The following is a 25,741-nucleotide window of genomic DNA, read 5'->3' as shown; positions in this document are numbered from 1 at the left end:
TATTCTTTTCTGTCACTTTGCTTTCCTGACCACCACAAATCCAACTCTCCCCTTTTTATTTCTTTCTTTGTTTTAAAAGTCTTCTATTTTCTGTTGCTAATAGATGTTGTGTTTTTACTACGTGCTAGAGACAGCAGAAAATACCGTGATTTGTCTTCTCATCTTCACAGAAATGCAGAAATCGAAACCATACCAGTGATACGTAATGGCATAGCAAATGAAAATGTAAATACAAAAATCTATAAAATGCAAATGATAAAGCAACTACTGCAAATATGTGGAATAAATTCCTTTTACTATACCTCCTAATTGACAGGCAAACCTGGTCATTTGTGTGGATTGAGGGATATATAAGAATGTTTAGGTCTAAAAAGAGCCTAATTCCTTTTATGTCTCCTAATAATGTTAACCTTTCTTATTCCCAAAGTAATACTTCTCATTCCCACTTCTGTAAATATAATAAATAGGAACATTAATGAAAGAGCCACATGAACATTTACATAGAAACCTTTTCCAAACTAATATTTTCAGAATAGCATGATCCACAAAGATTTATCCAGTGATTCCCACTGATTTGAACAGAAATTAGACAATTAAATCTTCACATAACTCATTGATAACCTTTTGCTCCTGATGACATAACAGTATAGCCACCCAAAGCATTAATCACTTCCTTAGAGCTGTCGGGAATAACAACATTGCTTCTCTGAGACACACCGAACACATCATTTTCTCATATTATGTAGATAAGGCCTTTTTATATATTAAAAATTATGGAAATTATATGCATGATAATTAAACAAATAAATCCTCTTTGGAATCATCAAGTTTGAGGGAAGGCAAGTCAAATCTTAACATCTATAAACTAACAAAACTTATTGGTTAAACCATTTTCCATATTCTTTTGTGTACTTTGCAGTTCATGTCTAGTCAATCCCAAGGGGGGAAAATCAGGTCAAGGAATACCAAAGCTCAAAGAACAAGAAAAGAGAATTTTGAATATAGAATCATTCTCAGTCATGTTGACAATGACTCCTTAAGTCATGTTAGAAATGCAGGATTCCCTGTCAACCTTACTCAACTGCTCTGGTTAAATCAATTTATAGGCTCCATCAAGATACATTTTGCCCCAACCCAAATGTGTTTCTGAACAACATTAAGAAGGCAATAAACATTATTTCTTACTTGGAACTGCTAATGTTAACAGTGTGCTATTACAATAGAAATATCACCTCTAAAGGAAGAAATAAAAAAGCTAAACACATTAGTTTATTGAGCTTCTGTGTAGACCTTTCAGGAAGGTAATGGTGACTCTGGTCTACTATCAAATCTGCATGTGCTGTGGATAATAGTGTGTTTCTGCAGGAAGGGCCATCCAGCCCACTCTACTCTTAAATATTCAAACGAAAAGTGAAGGAGATGTGGTTGTTGTTCAGTTGTAGAACGCTCACCTAGCAAGCAGGAGGCCATGGGTTTGATTCCCATGACCACAAAACAAGACAGAAAACAACAACAAAATCAAGAACCTAAAGGAGGAGAAAGGAGGGGGTAAGAGGAAAATCTCTAAAACACACAATGTACTTAAACATATCGAAGTCAATCACTAAGCCAAGCAAGGGAGGGAGGGATGGGGAGGGAATGGGGTGGGAATTGGGTAGGGGTTAAATCAGCGATGAGTACATGTTTGTACACACAAGTTTTTTACCCCAATATGATGTCTGAATGTAATGCACCAATAAAAAAAAATTTAAAAAAGAAAAAAAAATACTAAAGTGAGCTGGGAGTGATGGTGCACACTTGTAATCCTAGCATTTGGGAGGCTGAGACCGGAAGATCATGGTTCACGGCTAGCCTCAACTACTTAGTGAGGCCCTTTGCAACTCAGTGAGACCCTGTTTCAAAATAGAGGACAATAATAAAAAAAATAGGGCGGGGCATGTAGCTTGGCAGCAATATGCCCCTGGGTTCCATCCCCAGTGACGCAAAAAAGAAAAGAAAAGACTAAAACACTAAAGTGATTGCAGTAAAGAGCTTCCACAAGCCAAGAGTGGTGGAAATGGGTTTTCAGGACCAGGTTATTTCTGCCATTTAACAATAGCCACTAGAGATGTGTTTCTATGGGCATCAATACCTGAGCATTGTAGAAATCCCCAAGTCACCAATACACCCACATGCTAATATATCTTTTTTTTTTCCCTCCGGTTTGGGGATGGAACCCAGGGGCATTTGACCTCCGATCTACACCCCCTGCCCTATTTTTTATTCTTTATTTTGAAACAGGGTCTCACTGAGTTGCAGAGGGCCTCACTAAGTAGCTGAGGCTGTACGCGAACCGTGATCCTCCAGTCTCAGTCTCTCCTGACTGCAGGGATTACAAGTATGCGCCACCACTCCCTGCTATCTTTTTTTTTTTTAAACTTTTATTGGTATATTGAAGTCTCACATCACAATGTAAATCATGTTGACAGTGATATACATGCAAGTGTCCCAAAGACTCTGTGACATATTCCTTAGTTGTCTTTAAATTAAAAAAAAGTGTAGATTTACTTTTTGGTATGGATTGACTTGTTAAGCTGTCATTCTGTTTGATTATATGGCATTTAATTGCAGTTTTGCCCTTATTTATGTTTGAATTGGATGTCTGATTTCCTTTTATCATTTATATTTGAGCTGGATGTCTGATTTTGCTTTATCATTTATGTTTGAATTGGATGTCTGATTTCCCTTTATCCTTTTAATTATTCATATACCAACTTGAGCTGAGGCACCATATTTTCTACAGGAAAAAGGCAAATCACTGAGAGATGGTTAAGAAGAACACATTCTTTCTTTCTGTATTACTCATAAACACACACACACACACACACACCTGCACATGCCAAAGAGAAAACAGGTGTACATGTTATTCATTGAATAAAATCATGCTATACTTCTCTTCTACCTCAAAATTCAGATTAGTAAATATTAACCTATTAAGCTACAAACTATCTGCAATTCACATGATCAGAGGTGCTGACCATGGAATATTATTCAAATTGTGCCTATAATGCAAATAATATCAAGTCAAAGAGTGTGTTGCCTTTCCAACAGCCTGGTTGGACAGATAGACACTATTCCATTGCTCCCAAGACTCTAGGCCAACATCAACATCACCTGAGAGAGGGGCAGAAGTGCAGAATCAACCGCAGGACCCACCTCAGAACTCCTGCCTCAGCTGCTGCCTTCACACTCATTTTGACAAGATCTGCATCGTTTCTATGCACATGAAAGTTTGAGAAGCTCTAGTGTATAGAGGTCCCACAGAACCACCCATGTAAGAGATGAGACACGGCGCTTCCAAGCACTTGTTAGGAATACACAAAGGTCTAGAGTTGGCTTGACTGTGAGCGAAAAGAATGGAGAGAGTTGAGCGGCTGGCCCCAAAGATATGGAAAGTGGTTTTGTTCTCTGGAACAATCATCCAATGAACTCTCTTAAAGCCTGTGCTCTCAAAGTCCCTCCAAGGCTATAACTTTTCACTGAAGAAGTTTCTGCTCACAAATGGTTTCCTTAAATGCAAAACAGAGGTTTGAAACAAGGGAAATTTATATCTTAAAGGTCAGAAGGTCACCCACAGGTTTCTGGATCCCATGATCCGATTGTCATATTATCAACTAGCAAAATAAAACAAAGGCAATCTACATTTCCCAACTTGGTTTCCTTTTCCCTTACCATTCTTCCATGTGTCCTTTATTAACATACATTTTAAATTCCTTGCCAACCCCTCTGTGTCTATCATGCATCCATCTGACTGGGCAAAGAGGAGGCCTGTGCAAAGCATATTTGCATCTTCTTTATCAGAAAAATGAAAGCTAATAGTCAGAGAGTTGGGAATTCTCCCATTCCCCTCTGACAAATGTGGAGGGTGATCACATATTTCCAAGTTATCGAAGATTCGTTTCCACTCTCAGTTGTGTGATCTTTTTACTGCTTGCCTGTGTTGGATGGATCTGAGTTTACTTCCATGTGTAGGCGCAGAGTGTCATGAGTCAGACTTTGTCAGATTGTCCAAGCAAGCCTACTGAGTTTCTGAAATGTGCGTTTGGTATTAAATCTGTAAGAACTGAGGTGGCAGATGCCCCCTTTCTAGCTCTGGCAAGAGGTAATTCACACTGGGCAGGAGGCTGACTTTCTAGCCTTTGTTTCCTCATTTAGAAAAATTAGGGACTCACATTCCATTTTCCTTCAGACTCCTCAGATCTCCCCATAGCTGTTGAGCAGAGGGGAAGAGAAAGTCCAAGTGAGGCTTATCTTAAATGTCACTGAACAGAGAGAGTGACAGCCACCAGACTTTGCTCTACCAGTATCTCCTGCAAGAGGTTCCAACCTATCATTTCAAGGCAACCGGAGCGCCACTGACTCAACACAGAGACTTGGTCGGAACAGGGAAGAAATACTTTAAAGGGTTTAGAGATTTTACCACTTGGGATTTTACAGTCAGATGCATTTTAAAGATTTTTTAAAAAATGATTTCTTCCTTAACTACGATTTGAAAAGTAAACCATTTTAATGGAAAATGCTTTATGAAATTAGTTTGTGCCCCAGAGTAAATCATTCAGCAGATACTTGTAGGTAGAGACAAGTAGACTAGGGAAGAAATCTATAAAGCCAGGGGTGGGAGGCGATTACTCAGTTATCTGAATCCACAGCAAACGACTTGCTGCAGTATTAACCTAGCCTAACAACACTCTCCAGTTTTTCCTTTCTCTGCTCTGCGGTGCAGTCATCTTATATACAGACTGCTCCACTTCCATGCCATGTAATAATGCAGACTCTCTTGGTCTATGAGGAAGGCAGAGCTGTGACTGTCTATGTAAACCACCCTCTCTCCTCGTTTTTCTCCAACACAAACCTGAAGCCATATTACAGGCACTGAGTGGCCATGCTGAAAGCCTGGTACATGAGAAATGTAGGCAGCAGCTTGTAAGAGCTGCTTGCCCTAACCTGCTGTCAGAGGGCTGCATCTTTCAGATGACTTCTAAGGGCTGTGTCTGACTTCTTTTAGGGCTTGAAATATTTCTTACTCACTTGGGAAAGGAACTAACTGACCAGTGTTACAAATGACTTTGATGTCTCTCCTCTGTCTTTGGAATATAGAGACCCTGAAGGTGACCTTTGCCTGGAGATGTATTTTAGGACGTATGTATACATACTTATGTATGCATACTTAGGTCTTATATTTGGTGTTTAATATCTACCCCTCAGCGACCAAAAGAACCAGTAACTAGAATATCAACAAAAATATAGATCTAAACAACAAAATAAACCAACAAAGTCTAACTGATCTGTATAGAACATTCTACTCAACAACAACTGAATACCCAGTTTTTTCAATTTTTTATAGGACATTCACCAAGATAGACCATGTCCTAATAAAACCAAACTCAATAATTTTCTGAAGATTGAAATCAAATGAACTCTGTTAACTTATTATAATAAAATAAATCTGCAATCAGTGGCAGAAAGGCAACAGAAAAGTCTCTAAATATTTGGGTATTAAACAACAAAACTCTAAATAAACAATGGATCAAAGAGAAGATATCAAAATTAATATATGTTTATATGCATAAAACGTACATATGTATGCATGCTTTTCATGTGTATAAATATAAATGCATGAAAATGGAGATACGGCATAAAATGTATGAGACATGGATAAATCTGGACTGAGCAGAAAATTAAGAGTATAACGCTCACATTAGAAAATATAAAAGATCAGAAATGAATCATTTAATTTCTTGCACAAAGAAAATTTAAAAAAAGAATGGCAAAATAAAACTAAAGTCAACAGAATGAAGAATATCATAAGTCAAACAAGAGCAGAGTTCAATAAAATTTTAAAATATACATAAAATAATGGAGAAAATTAATTACACAAAGAGCTTGCTCTTTGGAAAGATCAGCAAATTAGATAAATCTAGCAATATTAGTAAAAATAAAGACAGAAGCTAAAAAATCACCAACGTGAGAAATGAAGCAACATGTCACATTCTAAAATTATTAAGAAGACAATAAAAAAGAACAAATATTAAGTTCATGTAGCTAAATTCCAAAATTTGGAAGAAATGAACCAATTAGTTGATAATCACAAACTACTAAAATTCAAAAAGATGAAAACAGAGCATCTGAGTAATTCTGCAACCATAAAGAAATTGAACTCATAATTTAAAATCCTTAGAAATTATCATAAAATTAAAAAAAATTAAGAAATGCTTTGGAAAATTTCGAGGTCCTGGTGATTTCCTATTCGTGGCATATTCTACCAAGTATTTACAGATTCAGTACCAATTTTGTCATCTCTTTCAAAAAGAAAATGGGGAGGAAGTCACTTTCCAATTCATGTTATTGGGCCAGTATCATAACAGTATCAACCCAGACTCTTTCTCAACTACTTATTTATAAAAGTGTACTTGACTTTATAAATTCATTTGTGTTGCTTTCCAGCTATTCTCAGGATTGAGGAGAATCATGATTGAAACTGTGTTTATGCACATTTTTAAAATCAAACTGAAGAGAAGATCTGTAATTTGAAACACCATCTTGGAGAAACTCCTCCTTCTTTTTCTCTGCCTTTCCAAAGTGTGACTGAGCATAAATATCTCAGCTGCTCTCTCTCACTTTTTAAAAATTTTGTATTGACCAGCTCTGTAAATATATAACCTGATGGTGGCTAAAGAGGCAAAACCCCAAGGTTCCTAGTTCTGCTTTTAGGCCAATCTGTGTCCTTGAACAATTAATTCGATATTGACTGTTCTGGTAACATGGCCATCCATGCGGGTATAGTCCCAACATGCTGGTTTGCATTAGATCTTCCATTCTCGTAAATAAAGGCAAAGTTAGTTATCTGAGTTTATGCTACTCTGATAAAGTGGTTTAATATGCAGGCTTACAACCAGTCAAGTATGGGTGTTCAACCCAACTTCATCAATCTTGGAGCCAAGTGTAACTTACTTCAGTAAGTGATAATTCCTCTCATCCATAAAACCAGACACTAATATTTCCCTTGTAAATCATTGTGGGGATTAAACTATTGGTAAATACTGAACACATTAACTATCTCAATAGAGAAATATTATATATAGCTAATATTTTTGTGGCCTTAAAGATGTTTTTCTTTTTCTTTCATTTTTCTTTCCATTATATCCTAAGCTATTCTTCAACAGAAGGAAAACTATAGTGATGCAGGTGCTAACAAAAGCAGTAAGTTAACTGACTACTAAAATAAACCTAAATTATTAAGGAATGAGATGTTAATTCATCAGTGCTATGTGGCCATGGAAAGAATCTGTTCTCAGGCCGACATTCTCTCTAGTCTTTGAAAGGCAGAATGATATTTTTAAAAATACAGTCATTTTAGCTATAACCTGGTAACTGCTATTTTATGTAGTCTTGGATCATTTACAATTGTCTCATAAAGAAAATTGTTCCTCCACTGTTGGGGTACCTGATAATGTCAGATTGGCAATAAAACATTTTCCATTAGATACATTCCTATATTAAAGGTGTTTGAATTTCTTTACACATGTAGCTGCAAAATCCAAATGTCACCATGCAAATTTACCATTTGATTTCTCCAAAATTTTTTTAACATTGGTGGCCTTTATTTATAATCATCACCAAGTTAGTTTTTTTTTCTTCCACACGATTGGTAGGGTAAAAAGAATAAAATAACAAAGAGAAAGAATTGTGCCCTCTACCAGGCCTCCGTGTATCTTAAATGTCCTAGTTAGTAAAATGTGAGATATCTAATTCCCTTTATCAAAGTTAACCATGCACAGTTTTAAGGCCCAGAAAAGATGTAGGAACTTACAGAGGTTCTGATTCTGCCAAGAAGGTAGGAGAAGGAAGAGATTATTTTTTATTACAATTAAATAAAGATGAACAAAGAGTGCCAAGCAACATATTGGGATTCAGATCTCATTTGGCTTCAATGGACAAAATTTTGCCCTGCTCAAATGTTTAATCATGTGATAGCTGAGGATGCTATGATACCATCTGGTGTCATTACCAGATGAAGATGGGAAGGGATCGGATGCGAGGATACAGTTCTGCAGGAGACAGGAAGATAAGCAACAAGAGCATCTCGGTGGGATGGTACCATGCCAATATCAGTCCGGAGTTTGACTTAAAGACAGAGCTTCTCCACAAAACATAGCTTTCACAGTCATCTAATGAGGCTCTTTCCTCTATACTATAGTCCGTCAATATATTTACTCCCACAGATAAGTGCCATGTCTCATTGGAAAGTCTTATTGGTTTCACTGGGCTACGCAAAAGGCTCCTACCTGTAGGACCTAGAGCACCTATGTACTAGCACAGTGAGCTGGTTACCTGGGTTTTCTTAGCAGAGGTGATTCTCTGTGAAGCTGAGGATACCATCTGCCTTCTCAAATACACAGTGAATTCAGCCCTGCAGTAAAAACTGTGTTGGGGCTTTTGACCAGGTATCAGATATGCTGTTCATAAATCTGAGGAGCTCACCAGCCTCAATCTAAAAGTATAAATGGATGCTGTCCCATCTGGAGAAGGACATGTTCGGGTATGGGTGCACACTTTCCACCTCCTACTCAAGTAGGCTCATGTTCTCCACACCCTTTTTTCTTTTATAAACAAGGTGCAGATGTCATCTTTCTCATTAGAGCATCGTGATCTTTCCTCGGGGATGGGGTTTCCATGGTGATTTGTGAGCCTGGGACAAGTGAAAGCCACCAGCTTGTCACAGAATGTCGTTGGGACCAGTGAGGTCTCTCTGAGATGTAAGAGCATCCTTTACATAATGTGTATCCCTAAATACCCCCACTATGTTTTTCTTAGAGAGGAATGCTACACATATTTTCTCTTGTGTTATCAGTCTGTATATAGGGTTAGTAGGGAGGAGAAATAGTAAAACAGGAGTTAGTGGGGAACCCAAGACTTACTCTGAATCTGATTCTGTTGCCCTGTTAACATATCCATCCAGTACTCTCAGGCTCACACACAGACCCAGGGTTTGTAGGTTTGGCGTATTTCAGCAGGCTGGTAGCCACTTCATTTCTATGATTATGACATTCTACCATAAGACTTTAATCCCCTCTTAGACCACTGTCCCACCAGGGCACTAAACCAAATAAAAACAATGTCACTATCATGAGCTAACACACCTTCCCATTCGTATGTGCATTGGTAACCAAAAAGAAAACATCTCCATAGCTCTGGAAACAAGGTCTAGAAGACTCTAGAGTAACATTTTAAGAAGCATCAGCAGAAAAAAAAAAGCTAGTTCAGGATTAAAGAACACATCACTGAAGTGAGAGCAGGTAACCACCAGAATGGTAGAGATGATCACATCTGCTGACAATCAGGCAAAACACTGCCAAAAAAATACCTTAAAATAACCAATCATTCGTAACCATTTCGGTTCTTACTACCACACAAGTATAAAGTCTATGCAGAGGTCAAATATATTTTTCCCTGAATGATGAACAATTGAAAAAAGACAAAACTCTGGCTGGCTGCCATAGGTTTTTGTCATTCTTCTCCCACAGACTTTATGTTATTTTATTTTTGCAGTCCTGGGGATTGAACCCAGGGAAATTCTATCTCTGAGGTATACCCGTAGTACTAATTTTTATTCTTTATTTTGAAACAGGGCCTCACTAAACTGTGGAGGGCCTCACTAAGTAGCTGAGGCTGGCCACAAACCTGAGATCCTCCTGTCTCAGCCTCCCAAATACTGGGATTACAAGCATGTGCCACCATACCTGACTTCTCCCACAGACTTCAAATAGGTCCTTAGATGAACTAAAGGGCATAGAATTATTCCCAACTCGAAGGAATTGAATTATTTCTCCAATCTTACATAGCAATTAGCAGTAGCTTTTTTAGGGTACCCAAGGGTGGTGGGTATTTTTCATAGCTTACAAAAATGGTACAGAAAATGTATATGCTACATACACATAGAGAGTACATATGCATATTCCTATCTTTGGAGCAGACATTGGATCACAGAGAAGCCCTGGGAGCACATGGTCTTTCTCAGGACCTACTTACAGATGGCGGCGGCTCCCAGGTGGGTGGTCTTCGGCCTGTCAACGAGCAGTTTTCCCATAGTTTAGTCAGCAGAAAAGACACAGAACTCTGCCTAGCATCAGTCACTCAGCCCTGCAGGGCTTCTGTGGTGCTGGTCTGGGTCCCGGCATTCCATTAGGAGTTTGACACAGCAGGGAAAGAGACCGGTTCACTGTGAGACCAGCTACTCACTCTCGTACAGTGTATCGGCCCCCCTTCCCGCTGCACAGCGGCTGCCGGGCCCTGGGCTGGAGGCGTTTGGTGACCCTCGTGCAAGTGGACGACCCCGTCGGCTTCCCATCAGGACACACACCGCTGGTCAGAGCTTTTAAGGACGGTTTTCAAATAACGTATTTTGGTTCCCTAGTTTTAGGAATAGGGGAGGTACTTTTTGTTTTTTTAATTGTTAAGGGGGAAACAAAGATGTATGAACTAGAAAGGTAGGGATGTGGTTAACTGCTTTAAAATAAATGGAGAAGATCCCAAAATACTCTGCGGAGATGATGTTCAGTACGCCCACCTGCCGTGCAGGGCGGATGCAGGCCTCACAGCCTCCTGTTTCTTGTTGCCCCGGCACACACAGTTAATGGACTGTTTTGTTAGCATCTCTGTGTAGAGAAACGTGGCCACTTAAATTGCCAAGTGTGAGTGCGCGTTCAAAGAGCCCCTCCCCATGAAATTCACCATCCAGTGCAACTGGGTTTTAGGAGAGAATGGGAAAGAGCTTCCAAGTACCTGTTTGCTGAGCGGCCTGTGGCATCTGCTGGTTCCTCTGAGCGCTGAAGGGGACTGAGGTCATGGGCCGGTACTGCTGCGTGGTTGAGGTAGGGTACTGACCAGATGGGTAATAGTACACAGGCATCTGTGGGAGAGAGGGAGAGAAAGAGGAGGAAATGACACGTATGAAAAGAAGCATTTAGTCACCTAAAACACTGTCATCTTATGAGGTACTGGGATTTCCGTAGGGAAAATGGAACAAGATCAACTTCTCCTGCATCAGTGTATATGTTGATTTTTCTATGATGGAAGAAAGCCATCCCCATGCGCTACAAACTGAGTGGGCCCTGTAACCCATCGTGTGGGAGAATTAACTGAGAATTTTGAGCCTGAACCTTAAAAAAAAAAAAGCAAAGATTTTGCCCCTGCAGGAGAGGACCCAGCCACCTGGCAAAGAAGTCCAGGCTATCCTGTATAGAAGGAGGCCATGTGGAGACCAGAGGCACCTTCATGAAATTGGACTGGGGGTATTGTTCAGAGGTAGAACAATCCTAGGCTCAAAATTTAGTACTACAGACACATGAAAAAAAAAAAAAAGAAGATGAAGGATGAAGAAGGAAAGAAAGAAAGAAAAAAGAAAGGAAGAAAAGAAGAAAAAAACATTGTGTCCAATATAAAAACCTCTTTTAACCTTCTGATGACTGAGAGTGAGTGAAATCTTCTAATTACTTCCACTGGAAACAAATGTTTCCTGATCTGGAAGGACTTTCTTTGCCCACTGTGGGAAATCTATTTTCTTACTGATCTTAGCTAATGATTTTCCATCTTCAGACCTCTGATTTTTCTCCTGTCATTTTCTCCCAAGTGGAATCGAAGGCAATCCAGTAGTAGACAGTTGATGAATGGCATATGCATAGGCTAAAATTCTGGGCCAGCTATTTGATAACTCTGATTTTATGGCTACTTTATTTTCAGATTTGCAGTTTGATCTTGCTGTTGAAATATGTAACCTATTTTCTTGCCTCAGGGTAAGGCAAAAACAAAGAGTAACATCATTTGTGTGACTCTGTTTCTGCAGTTCCATGCAGTCACTACTAATTATAATCCTGACTAAACTAGTCTAAAATAATTAGTCTAAAATAATTAAATAATTAAATAATTAAAAATAATTAAAAATAAATTAATACTTAATAACAATAATTAAAAATAATTAATAAATTAAATAATTAATAATTTAAAATAATTAAAAATTAAATAATTAAAATAAATTAGTCTAAAATAATCACGGGTCAGTAGGTTTCTGGCAACTCACTCTATTTGTGTGTGTTACTTATAGTGACTTAACCATATTATTTTTCATTCCTCTTTTTGTAAGACAGTTTATAACAAACAAAATCCAATATAATACTGGAGTAATAATAGGTTTTATTTTTGCTCTGGTAAATTGAGGGTACCATTAAAGATTAATGCTGTAATCCCAGTACTTAAAAGGCCTGAGGCAAGAGGATCACAGGTTCGAGGCCAGTCTTGACAACTTACCAAAATTGCTTTAAAATAAAATATAAAAAATGCTGACGGTATACTCAGTGGTAGAGGATGTCCCTGGATTCAATTCCCAGTACCATGGGGTGGAAGGAGGAAGATCACTACTATAGTGCAGCTTATTCTCCCATTTGCATGTCTTTTAGGAAGAATAACACTGTGTTTCTTTACATCCAAGACCATTTATTGATTAAATGTGAGCTCATTAATGTGATTTCCATTTCTTGGTTTCCCATCTTACAATCAATATGAAATATAAAAATGCCTTCAGGGTTGAAAGATGGAGTTCAAACACTTGAAAATTTCCCGATGAGCTCTATTTTGAGAAATATAAAACTTCACGTAATTTTTTTTTTTCTTTTGGTGATACTGGGGATTGAACCCAGGGGCATTCTACTTCCGAGCTTCATCCCCAGCCATATTTGGTTCCTTCTTTTGAAACAGGGTCTCACTAAGCTGCAGGGGGCCTCGCAAGTTGCTCAGGCCGGTCACAAACCTGTGATTCTTCTGTCTCAGCTGCCCAAGTACTGGGATTATAAGCATACACCACCATGCCCTGCTAATTTCTTTTTTAGAGCTACTCATTGTTTGGTTTTTGTTTGCTCTTTTTCTCCTAGCTCTGCTAGAGATTTGGTCAACTCTGTTCAGTACCTCTCCCCAGGAGAGCACAGCTCCGCTCTTAGGAATTATGGATGGCATCCAACTCCGGGAAGCAGTGGGGAGCCTGTCCCATCCTCAGAAAGGAAGGAAAGTGGGCTGAGCTAAGAGGAATCTCTAAAAGGATCAGTATGCCCGGCTTGGTGATGCAGCACCCTTGTAATCCCCGCGCTTGGGAGGCGGAGACAGGAGGATCGCACAGGTTCGAAGCCAGCCGCGCTGGCTTAAGAGGCCCTGTTTCCAAATAAAAATATAAAATGGGTCTGGGAGTGTCGCCCGGAGGTGGAAGGGCTTCCAGGAACCCCAGTGCCACCAAAAAAAAAAAAAAAAAAAAAAAAGATCAGTATGAAAGGCTGGGGAGGAGAAAGGAGTAACGTCAGCCAACAGGGAAGAAATGTTTCTTTTCAACCAACCAAATCCAAATATGAAGAATCCAAAGAATGTCTGGATTAGGATAAGAATGACATAATTCAAGAAGCTATGGGAAACACGCGCTTCTCACATTGCCTCCTCCCAGTCGCTCTTTAGTTTTGTCCAGAGGTTTCCTGCTTGCTCCATCTCCTGACTGCTCAGAAAGCACACAAGGAGTGGAGGAGACTGAGCCCCCACCCCCAGGCTACTCTCTGCCTACACTTAACTATTTCCATAAACATCCAACACTGAATCCAAGCTGAGTTCTTTGCACTGTTGGGTAACTAGATTGTAAAAGGCTTACTAAATTGAATGTCACAGTGGGCTCTAGCCTGTACCTGGATCTGTGATTCTTTAGAAATGACATTCATAAAGGTCTAGACTGATCAGGAGCCATGAGTATCTGTTTTGTTTACCTCGTTTTTCTTCTTCTTTCTTTCTTTATTTTATTTTTTTTCAGGTCTAGGGATGGAACCCAGGGGCATTTGACCTATGAGCTACACCCCCTGCCCTATTTTTTATTCTTTATGTTTTGAAACAGGGTCCCGCTGAGTTGTGAAGAGCCTCACTAAGTAGCTGAGGCTGTCCCCGAACCACGATCCTCCAGTCTCAGCTTCCCAAATTCTGAAATTACAAGCATGCGCCACCACGCCCTGATTTTTTTTCTTTTTCTTTTATTTATTGGTGCATTGTAGTCATACATCTTAATGGGATAAAAGACTTGGGGGGACATACATGCACACACCCCCCAATTAACCCTTACCTGATCCCCACCCCATTCCCTCTCCATCCCTCCTTCCCATGCTGGGTGCCTAGATTATCATCAAGTGTTATCGCAATGCACTCTTATTTTTTATATTAAAAATAACACAACCACTCCATGCTAACACATAAACCCACTGAAGAGAGAATGACAGCAGTTCTGTTGCAGGCACACCGGGGGTTCGGGACTGTCTTTGTTTTTCAGCACACTAACTTTGACATGGCTCCATGGTGCGATGACTTATTTTAAAAAGTTTTCTATTTAGCATTCTGCCGTTTCTTCTCTTTGATAACATCGATGTTATAACCACTTCGATGTTATTTAGGTGAAAAGAACCAAACTATTGTTTTTTTCAATAATTAAACTTGAAGAATTTATTAGTAAAGCTTTTAACATAGGAAGGAGGCCCTTTCTTTGGTAACTTAAGATTTTTTTTAACACATCTCCTCAAATCCCACTAGGGAAGAAATATTACTGTGATGGCGACTGAAGATGAACTATTAATTAATCACTCAAGATAAATTGAACAACTGAATGGAAATCATTTCATGGTAGATGGTTTTGTGGGGCCTGAAGAGAAAATAATTTATTCAAGATGTTCAGGCAGCGAAACAAGTGATTCAAAGGTGACACTGCACTTTAACACAGCTCGTCCAACACGATGCTTCATAATTAGGATGGAATTTGCTTGGGATATGTGTGCCTTGAAAATGGAGCAGAAAATGCCTCTGTGCATTTTACATCTTGACAGTAATCACTTCCAATATTCCGCAAGGCGTACCCAGGAGAGCGCCCACGATGTTTGGTGGAGAACAGTAACACATAATCAGTCTCTGAGAAGACAGTAAAAATCAGTGATCTGTGGTGTCTTACATGCTCAAGTCAATTAAATATGATTAATGGCTACCTGGGAGAGCGGGCTTGAGCCTTGCCTTCCCTTAGGGGAGGGAGAGGACAGTGGATATTGGTTTAGTTTCCTTCTTTATATTCATAGAGAAGCCTCTGCCTGCAGCACCAGATTAGCTCCAGAAAATGCTTGTGAATTGATAAGAAGGGAAAAGACACATTTCCGGAGCAGCAGGAAGAGTGGGTTCCGAGTCCCCTCGGGGGCAGGCTGTCCCTTCCCCAGAGCTTTCCCAGTCTGGGAAGCCCCCTGGGCAGTACATCACATAGGACCCAGTGCTTCCGATGGCCTCAGAACCAGCAGTGTGGCAAATGAGACCTTCCTGTATTTGGGTCTGTTTCATTCAGCTTCCTGCCTGAGCCCCATGACTGCGTAAGAAGCCGAGAAAAAAAAGGACAGCACAGATCCTGTGGATGGACAATGGTATGAACCAGTAGGGCAAGACCATTGGACCTGGTGCTATTTCACAGGGACAGTATCAGACTTCCAATGCAGGTGAGGGGAGCGTGCCTACCTGTGCAGGTGCGGGCTGTTGCACAAACCCCTGTGGTGAGGCAGAGGGCTGAAGGACTTGCTGGGAGAGGGGCGGGCCCGAGCCAGAGAACCCTCCTGTAGACAGCTGCTGGCCTGCAGAGGCGAGGACATAGCTCGGCTGCTGCGCCGGCTGTGGCAAGAGTGAGGATGGGTAGACGGGCCCCGCCGGGGGCTCAGGGGTCTCTCCTGAGGACTGCCGGCTCAGGTTCATCTGGCTGAACTGGGTTGCTACGTCATCTCTCTGTCATTCAAGAAAATACACGAGAAAATGAGGAAGAGCGGCATGGTAATGGGAAAGTCACACCGAGACAGACATAGGACACACACGTGTCGTTGAGGGGAAGGGAGGAAGGGCAAACTGGAAAAATAAATAAATAAACACAGAAATGCTTTAGCCAGGACACAGAAGGAATAGCACAAAGGAAATCAGACTTTAAGTATCCTGACAGAGATGCTGAGCAACTGAACCCAAGTATTCCTCTTTCAGTGGAAGCAGGCTATTTCTTTCATGGAGGGCGCTGGCTCCTCGCAATGGTTCTGCAGGCAAGGGAGGTTTGGTCTTAGCTTGGCTGGTCTTCTCAGCATGGATCTGTGTCCTGGGGAGAGGCCTGAGTGCCTGTCACTGCACCTGCTGCTGGGACCAGTGTCGCCAACAAGCTGGGTGGGATGGCACACTTACTTTAGGGAGTCTTTTTTCACTAGCCTGGCTTGAAATGTAGAGATGACACTCTTTAAGCTGCTGTGCCCAAAGTTTTAATGTAGGGAGGGGGAAAAGGAAGAAAATTGGGGATCTGAATCCTAGGGGAACTGTTGTATCAGGAGCATAGGGCATCCCAACTTTGAGATAGTCCCCAAACCTTCACACCACTGTTCCTGACTTAACTCCAAAGGGCATTCCATCCCTTCTTAGCTACTAAACAAAAACAAACAAAAGTATCAGACTACAAAAGTATTTAACAGAGGACAGACAAAAGGGAATGAGGGATGTTCTGCAGAGACAGATGGCACTGCTTGGGGATAAAACTTTCACACACAAAGCCCCACGTCATCATCAAAACAGGGCACCCACCCAGGACCAGCCAGATCCGCACAGGAAGAGAGTAAACTTGGTGACTACGTTCTCCCTGGGGAGAAGCCATAGACACGTAATACAGTACCATAGGAAAGTGCTGCGATGGAGACACAGGCAGGAGATGCTGGGGAGGAAACGAGACCACCGGATATTGCAGAGACTGCGAGGAGGCCTGCAGCCCCTGGACGGACTGGAGGGGAGAGAAAGAGCATCACGTCACAGGAAAGCACTGGGCTGAAATCCCATCGGAAGCACGGCACCGTCCCTAACAAGTCCTGAAGGCTCAGTGCAGCCCAGGGTGGGGAGCCAGCCACCAAAGCAAAGCAAGACCTTGCAGAGCAGAGAGGGGCAGCCTTGAGGGTGGTTCATTTGTGGAGTGAACACCTTTCAAGAAGTCAGTGATGGTAACTTTGATGATGCTGTCAGATTTTGGGGGTCTAAACTATTGCCCCAGTACTAGAAGATAAGAAAAAAGCAAAGAGGTGTTTCCCTGTGGCAGCCTACCCAGAGCACTTCGGGTTTCGGTGGACATATCTGTGCGTCCCTGGGAAGAAAGGACTCTGCTTCTTTCTAAGGAATATGTGTCTAAGCATCCAGGCCACTTTGGAATTGACTAATTTCTGTTCTTCCCACTGATAATGAGGTCATGGCTGACTCTCGGCAGACCTGAGCATTTGATCTGAGATGGAAATAAATGAGCAAGCCGATACAGAAGTCTGGAGGGGATTGTAAGCTAGCTCTGCAAGGCAGACACTCCTTGTCACATATAAAGAGCATCTAAGCCGGGATAGGGGTGCATGCCTGTCATCCCAGTACTTGAGAGGCGGAGACAAAAGGACTGCAGGTTCAAGGCCAGCCTCAGCAACACAGTAAGACCCTGAGGAGCTTAGTAAGATTCTGTTTAGTGAAAAAAAATTTTTTAAATGGGCTGGGGGTGTTGTAGCTCAGAGATAGAATAACCCTGGGTTTAATCCCCAGTACAAAAAAAAATTATCTAGATCTAAGAGAAAAATACTCATTTTCCCTATTACATGCTCTCACCCTTCAGGTACTTGCACCGTATCAGGCATTCATTTCTACCTAAGCTTAGGGATCAGATGAACTGCTGCCAACTTGCAACCAAGGACTCCAGGCTGACAGGTTTTACTTATGGGGTCTGAATGGCTGGGGGTAGCCCCGAGGGAAAATGCACTCCTCCTGGTACCTGCTGCTCCCAGCCCATGAGCTCTCTCTCCCTTCCCCTCCCTGCCCTTGCAGCCAGCTCCTCACCTGAGTGACAAGCGAGGCCGCCATCTGTGGCTGTGGTGGCTGGACCGGCTGCTGTGGCTGGGGAGAGGGCTGCTGCTGCGGGGGCTGCTGGGCCTGGCCCACCATGGCGCCACGCAGCGACTGCTGGCTGCCCGGCGGGTTGTATATTGCAGGAGTCCCATCAGGGTTCACAAAGGGCTGACCTGCAAGGGAATCATAGCTAGTGTGAGCCAGGTGGACATCCCCATCCATTCCTGACAGAAAGAAGTCGTCTGATAGATGCTCCAAATTCAGCCTGAAGTAAGAGGGTAGGATGGTGGGGACCCCAACACCAGCATCAGCACCTTCACCAGGGTCCAGCTGTCTCTGCTGGTGACCTGAGCTAGCTGAAATTAGATGGCAGTCAATGCCCCAAGCAACTCAAGAAGCAGAAAAGAAACCCCACATCTTCTAGGGACTTTTCCCAGGCTAAGTGTGTCCCTGGACAGTGCCATCCAGGGGAGAGGCCTGGGAGAAGCTATTTTCGGAAAGCCATTGTTTAGCTGCTGAGAGACCATGCACACCATGGAGGGTGGTGGCCACTTCCCACTCACACAGCTCCAGCCATAGTCACAGGCCATTTACCAGTGCATGCATGTTGCTTCTGCTAAACCTTGTCGCTGATTCAGAACCAGTATCAGTTCCACAACTATATACATGATAGAACAGAATAGATCACACCCATTTGCTCACTTGTATAAGCAGGAGTCACATCATTTTATTTATTTATTATTATTATTATTATTATTATTATTATTATTATTATTATTAGGTGGTACTAGGGGTGGAACCCAGAGGCTTTCTACATCCAGGCTATACTCCCAGACCTATTTTTTTATATTTCATTTGGAAACAGGGTCTCACTAAGTTGGTGAGAGCCTCACTAAGTAGCTGAGGCTGGCTTCAAACCTGTGTGGAGATTACAAGCATTCACCACCACGCCCAGCTGAGTCACAGCATTTTAGAGTTTAAAGGTGAGGCATAAAATCATCATAGAATCATCTTGTAATGGAGATTATATAGGTGTATATGTATACATATATTCATGTATTTAAGTTATGCTAATATTGTTATATGTTAATTTGCCTTATGAAACAAAACCTGTCTGCTACTAATAATATTTTAGGAGTATATTTTCATTTAAAAAACAGTATCATTTAAGCCTCATCATGATTCTGTAAGCAAGGGAGGTACCATCTTTTTGTTTTTCAGAAAAGAAAGAGAAGAATCACAAAAAAAGACACAGGAGTAAGGAGCCAAAAGGAGGCAGGTGAAAAGCAGAAAATGGGAAAGAGGAAAAGAGAAGGTAAAAAAGAAAACAGCTGGTTTCCAAAGTGACTGGCAACTTACAGGATTTTAGCTCTTTCAGTAACCCTGTAAGTAGATAAGCTCCTTTCCATTGTAGAAATAAAATTAGGGCTCAGAGGGCAGAGGTAACTTATTCCACAACCAACCAACAAAAACAGTGAGAATGAGAAAAACAAAAACAGTGTTGGTCAGGGAGAATCCAAAGTCCATTCATTTTCAGTTATACCTAAGTAGCATAAGTGAATTGTTCAATTTTACATAATGGGAAACTGGTACAACTAGAGACCACGAAATAAAAACCAATCAAGACCCAAAGTTATTAATAATGCATGACAGTCAGAAGAAAAGGAGGATATGCTTCAAAGTGGAATCATACCCAGTACTGGCAGCAGGAAAATGAGAAGAATCAGAACATGGGGGAATGGACTGACGAACTATTTGTAGAGCTGTTGGTGAGTCCTGTCTTTCTTTCCCATAAACCCTGGAACCCTGCTGGAAGGGAAAGGAGAAGGAATGTTTTTCTAACAAGCTGAACTCGCAAAATTCCTGGACAGAATAGGGCTTCTAAGATGGGGTTGATGTTTCAGAGGAGAGCCTCAACATCTTGACACAACGGGGGTGGTGTAGACAGATCTTGTGTTCTCAGAGTCACGTGAAGTCTTTTGGTCTATACATTATTCTGAGACACAGGGCTTCATGAGAATTCTTATCCAGGGTTAGAAGCAAGTGATAACAGAGAAAATAGACTTGCTCTTAAATAATATAGATGAAAAACAACCAAAGAGCAATATTCATATGAGAAAAAGTTGGAACATGAATGGCATAGCAGAGAGAGGTAAAATTTAAAAACTGACCCAGAAGAAACACCATTCTTGGGAAAAGAGGCACATATGGTACTCATTCAAGAAGAACAGACTGTTAAAAAATGAGAGCTAAGCTGATTTATTTAAATATGTTATGTGAAAGAAACCAGTCTCAAAAAAGGCATCTGCTGTGTAATTCTATGCATTACATATACAAAATCAGATGACACTGATCATTGGTAATGGAAATCAGAAAAGTTGTAGTGGCAAAGAGGCATGAGAGAAACTGTGGGAAGATTAGACATGTTTTATGTCTTATTCCAGGTGATAGTTGTGCAAGTTCACACATGCAAAAATTTTACAAAGGCCTGTACTTCAGATGGGTGCAGCTCATAGGCTTCACCTATGTGTTTTACACCTCAGTGAATTAAATGTAGAAAGTAACACGAAATCAGTCAGAGAAACAAATGCTGAGGCCCTAGAAAACACAGCTCTCATGGGGAGAGAGCAACAGTTTTGATAATCTGCTCACTCAGGGCCTATAGTGGAGCTCAGCACTATCCAGCATCAGCACATGTTTTGAGCCCAAATATGTTTGTAAGATAGGATACAAGAAATTTTAAATGCTGCAGATTCATGAACATAACTGGCAGACCTAAGAAAGTTATGATCATATTTTTATAGTACTAAGAGTTGAACTTAGGGCCATTCTACCTCTGAGCTACACCTCCAGCCATCTTTTTTACCGTTCATTTTGAAACAGGGTCTTACTAAGTTGCTGAGCCTGACTGCAAATCTGTGATCCTCCGGTCTCAGCCTCCCCACTAGGATCACACATGTGTTTGACAATAGCTTCAAAATCATACCCAGCTTGATAACGGCTTCAAAATCAACAGTAATATTTTGCAATAGAAAATCAAATATACCAAAAACATCTATGTAGAATAATAACCATATCTACTAAATCTAGTGTTCATTTATTTGTTTTTAATGTTCCAAGCACTTGTTTTCCTATTACTTTCATTTATTTTCAGCCATTTTTATTGTTCTAAGTTTATTCATTTTTTATTTATAAATGAGCTTCTTCTAGATTCATATCTTGAAATTCATTTCTCCTAATGCCAGCAATTTGGAAAAGGATTAAAAAGTACTTCAATAAAAAATGTCAGGAGAGGCCCTCTTCATCTTAATGAGACCCTGTTTCAAAATAAAGAATAAAAAAAATAGGGTTTGGAGGTGCAGGTGGGAGGTAAAATGTCCCTAGGTTCAATCCCTAGTTCTGCCAAAAAAATAAAAGAAGGGTAGCCTATTTAGTGTTTTGATACTTAGTTTTCTCAATTTTTTATTGTTTTAGAAAGGCAAAGGGACATTTTTTAGGTACTAAACTTTAAAACAAAATCTTTATAGCAACAACTATGTATAACTTTATTTTAAAATCAGTTTCACTATGTTTACACATATACACATACAGATACAAACACACAAAAAAGAAAGAAAAAGAAAAGGTATTTACTATATTACTATAGAGTTAAAAACATTATCCCAATATATTTGGCTGTCCTTTTCGATACATTCTAGCTTTGCTGCTTGAAATATGACTAATGTCTCCTGGAGCAGAGAAAAGAGATGATTTAAAAAAACTGCATGTATAAAATATGATGGGTTCACTTGATTCAAGACAGACTGCGGGTACTTTTAGAAAAAAGTATCAATGATTGATTTTATGTTTTCCAAGGAAAGATAGAAAGAACAGAGAAACACATAAGCAGTAATACGGATGCCAGAAAAGAGAACAAAAGCAATTTCTTGTTAAGCTGGAGATGGGTCACTCTTGGTTTTCAAGTCAGGCAATATCAGCCTCTGTGGATTCTATGATTTCGACTAACCTAGATATGTTGACACCTAAATACAAGTGATTAACTTGAATGACACCTGCTGAAGACAGAAGGGGAAAGGAAAGAGGCTGGTCAGCTCTCAGCTTATGGAACCTGAAGAAAGTTTCCATGTCAGAAACAACATGCATAAAGGCACTGCAGGCCCTTGAGGAGGCCCTGGTGAAAGGACGCCATGACAGAAGGAAGCCAGTGCCTTGATTGCAAAGCAGGGTGAGAGAGAACGGTTGCATGCAGAACATGCACTTCTTCAAAAGCATGGCAGGAAATGGAAAACTGTCCCGTGATCCATGTGAACTCATATCAGGGGGAGTCGGTGTTATTTCACTAATATGTAATTGTCAGTAGTTGCACAGTGCTGAAGACTTTATTTATTCCAGGGAAGTAACAATAATAGATGATAGATAGATAGATAGATAGATAGAGTAAAATAACTGAATATAGCCACTCTTGACAGGGACCTTATTTCATAAATGTGCTGGTAACAGAGAAATAAGACCAAGAATAATTCACATCAGAAATTAATCAGCCAGTGTAGTGGCATGCACCTGTAATGTCAGTACTTGGAAGGTTGAGACAGGAGGAAAATAGGTTGGAGGCCAGCCTAAGTAACTTAGTGAATCCCTCATCAACTTAGAAAGACCTATTTCAAAACCAAAATATAAAAAGGGTTGGGGGTATATCTCAGAGATAGAATGAATGTACCTGAGTTTAATCTCTAGTAACATACACACACACACACACACACACACACACACACACACAGAGAGAGAGAGAGAGAGAGAGAGAGAGAGAGAGAGAGAGACAGACAGACAGACAGACAGACAGACAGAGACAGAGACAGACAGAGACAGACATAGAGAGTAGAAAAGAAGAAATAAATTTATATGTTCTTTGTTTCTAACACCAAAGCTTTTCTGCTATACATTTGACATAAGGGTTGTTATTTAAAATCAGAAAGGAGTGAGACAAAGAGATGTTCCTTTTTATTCAGATGATAAGGGAGCCACTGTGTGCAGCAGGCAAAGATTAACTCAGATACCACAGGACCATGTTTATATTTACAGAGAGCACACAAAATTATCGTGGCACATAGAAAAAATAAGGCTGAAGCACCCTGGATAAACAGATGCTAGCCGGTAGTCTTGATAAGAAGTATAATGTTACAGAAGCCAATGAAGGGCTTTTGAAAGAGAATGACTGGTGCTAAAAGATTCCTCAAAGCAAGGTCTCTGTGGATGCCGTGCTCTTCATAACCCAGTTGTGAGTTTGTGCAAAATAAAGGTAAGGTGAAATGGCCAAACAATATACAGAGGCATTAACTCGAGGGATGGTGGTGCCCGCTGTCATGTCCAGATTGCTCGGAGTTAAAAGAAAATAACCAAGATGAAGTTTCTGCTAAAATTTCCCACAGGAGGTTGAGTCCAAGATGGCTGGAGGAAGATCAGATTCAAGGGTCTGAATTTGCCTCTCAAGGATAGACGTCTTCTATGGAAAGACTTTGGAAAAAAATAAAGGCTGAGACAAGTCATCCATCCAAATGTCTAAATAGCAAAGAAATGAGCTAGAGGTCCTGAGTTACATATGAGCCCCTGAGATCTGAGTCTAATATCCAGACAAAAGTCAACTCATGGTCTTACTGGGGGAAACTGTAAGAGACAGGTGGGTGAAGCTGGTGTCAGTAGGCTTGATGTCTGTGCTTAGTAAGAGCCAAGTCAATTGTGCTGACAAAGAAAATGTCACTCATTTTATTTTGTAGACACATGATTGGCAGACAATATATTTTTTGAGGTACTAGGGATGGAATCCAGGGGCATTCTGCCTTCGAGCTACACCTCCCGACCTATTTTTTTTTATTCTTTATTTTGAAACAGGGTCTCACTAAGTTGCAAAGGGCCTCAGTAAGTAGCTGAGGCTGTCCACAAACCATGATCCTCCTGTCTCAGCCTCCAGAATGCTGAGATATCAAGTGTGTGCCACCACGCCTGGCAGCAGACCGTGTTTTTAAATCATTGTCTTATTCTTGCTTGACAAATATATTTTATCAACTTCATATATAAATCACATTTCAGATATATGGCATTAGATAAGAAACTATATATAACAAAAAAGTATGCATATGTGTATGTATGAATTTATATATATGTATATATGTGTGTGATATATATGATATTAGGTAAGATCAATATATAATGGGTAATGGAATTATTTCAATAATATGTAATATTGAGCATATGCATTGAGCCTAAAATTTTGTTATCCAACATGCGAAAGCAAAAAAAAAAATTAAAAATAAATGCGGTCCACTGGGCATGGAGACATGACACACACCTGTAGATTCAGAACTTGGGATGCTGAGACAGGAGGATCACAGGTTGGAGAATAGCCTCAGAAAACTCAAGGAACCTAGCAAGACCCTGTTTCAAAATCATCATCACCATCATCATCATCACCATCATCACTGTCATTATCATCATCACCACCACCATCATCATCATCACCACCACTACCACCATCATCACCATCACCATCATCACCACCACCATCATCACCACCACCATCATCAGCAGCAGCACCATCATCATCATCACCATCACCACCATCACCATCACCACCACTATCATCATCATCATCACCACCATCTTCATCATCATCATCACCATCTTCACCATCACCATCACCATCATCATCATCACCATAATCATCATCATCATCATCACCACCACCACCACCATCACCATCACCACCACCACCACCATCATCATCGCCATCACCATCATTACCATCATCATCATCATCATCATCATCATCACCATCACCATCACCATCATCACCACCATCATTATCATCATCTTCATCCTTATCCTCATCCTTATCATAAGTCTAGGGATGGAGCTTGGAAGTAGAATGTTCCTAAGAGTTCAATCCCCAATAACACACACACACACACACACACACACACACACACACACACACACGACAAATGGCCAGTTTCAACACGCAAGGTAACACAGAACAGTAGTTGGATGCGTATAACTGCATGCGCACATACACACCCCAACAGATACACATTTCCCTGTATTCACATGCAATATGTATGGTATTTACAGACACATATATATGCACATATTTTCTATTTACAAAACTAGATATATTCTGCAAAGGAGATATGTAGCAATTCACCTTGCAGATCACTACTCAACTATATTGTAAAATATAGTAAGACATTTTTCCTTTTAGTCTAGGAATAGTTTAATGTTTAGCATTTATCAGGTCAGACAAATATGTGTGGAGGAGTCATTCAGCAGTGCCATTACATGCTTTTCCTTAGTGGAGATCCTTTCAAAAGAGATATTTTGATAACAGCTCTAAGTGACTCTATCCAATGAATAAGAATTGGGCCTGGCACCAGCCACACTCCCTTTCTTCTTCCTCTAAACAAGATTATAGATGATAATATACACATACACATGCACAGCCACACTATCATTACAAATAATATTCCTGCATTATACCCAAAGAATACTCCGTTGAGCCTTCTTCAAACACTGCAATTTTGCTTAAAACAAACCATTCCAAGCACATGTTTATTGTGTGTTCTTCTAAGCAAACTCTCTATCTCAATTAAAAGTGAATGAATTTAAGCTAACAGAATCAGATCCTACTTCGCTCAGTGCCCAGGGTAATGACTAAGATCCTGTTCTTCCTTTAATTCCCTTTATAGTGTTTATAATAATCGAAATAAAACAAAAGCAATCCAGAAAC

The 25,741-nt window shown here is 40.5% G+C and overlaps 1 protein-coding gene across 21 annotated transcripts in view; it reads right to left on the bottom strand.

Moving 5' to 3' along the window:
- Positions 1 to 25,741, bottom strand: part of ARPP21 (cAMP regulated phosphoprotein 21) — a gene marked incomplete at its 5' end in the record, with an annotated part of 116,003 nt that overhangs the window by 40,539 nt on the left and 49,723 nt on the right. For 14 of the 21 annotated variants that reach the window (XM_080714990.1, XM_080714993.1, XM_080714997.1 and 11 more), the window contains 4 exons: positions 10,822 to 10,948; positions 15,595 to 15,855; positions 16,772 to 16,876; positions 17,956 to 18,137. In XM_080714990.1, the coding sequence (XP_080571116.1) occupies positions 10,822 to 10,948; positions 15,595 to 15,855; positions 16,772 to 16,876; positions 17,956 to 18,137 (675 nt within the window). Of the gene's footprint in view, positions 1 to 10,821; positions 10,949 to 15,594; positions 15,856 to 16,705; positions 16,877 to 17,955; positions 18,138 to 25,741 lie in introns of all 21 variants that reach the window. The other 7 variants (XM_080714981.1, XM_080714987.1, XM_080714988.1 and 4 more) reach the window with 3 other exon arrangements.

Source organism: Muscardinus avellanarius (assembly GCF_963383645.1).
Source record: "Muscardinus avellanarius genome assembly, chromosome: 18".
Taxonomy (NCBI): Eukaryota; Metazoa; Chordata; class Mammalia; order Rodentia; family Gliridae; genus Muscardinus; species Muscardinus avellanarius.
The sequence above is the reverse complement of the archived record's forward strand: the minus strand, read 5'-3'. Positions and strand labels throughout refer to the sequence as shown.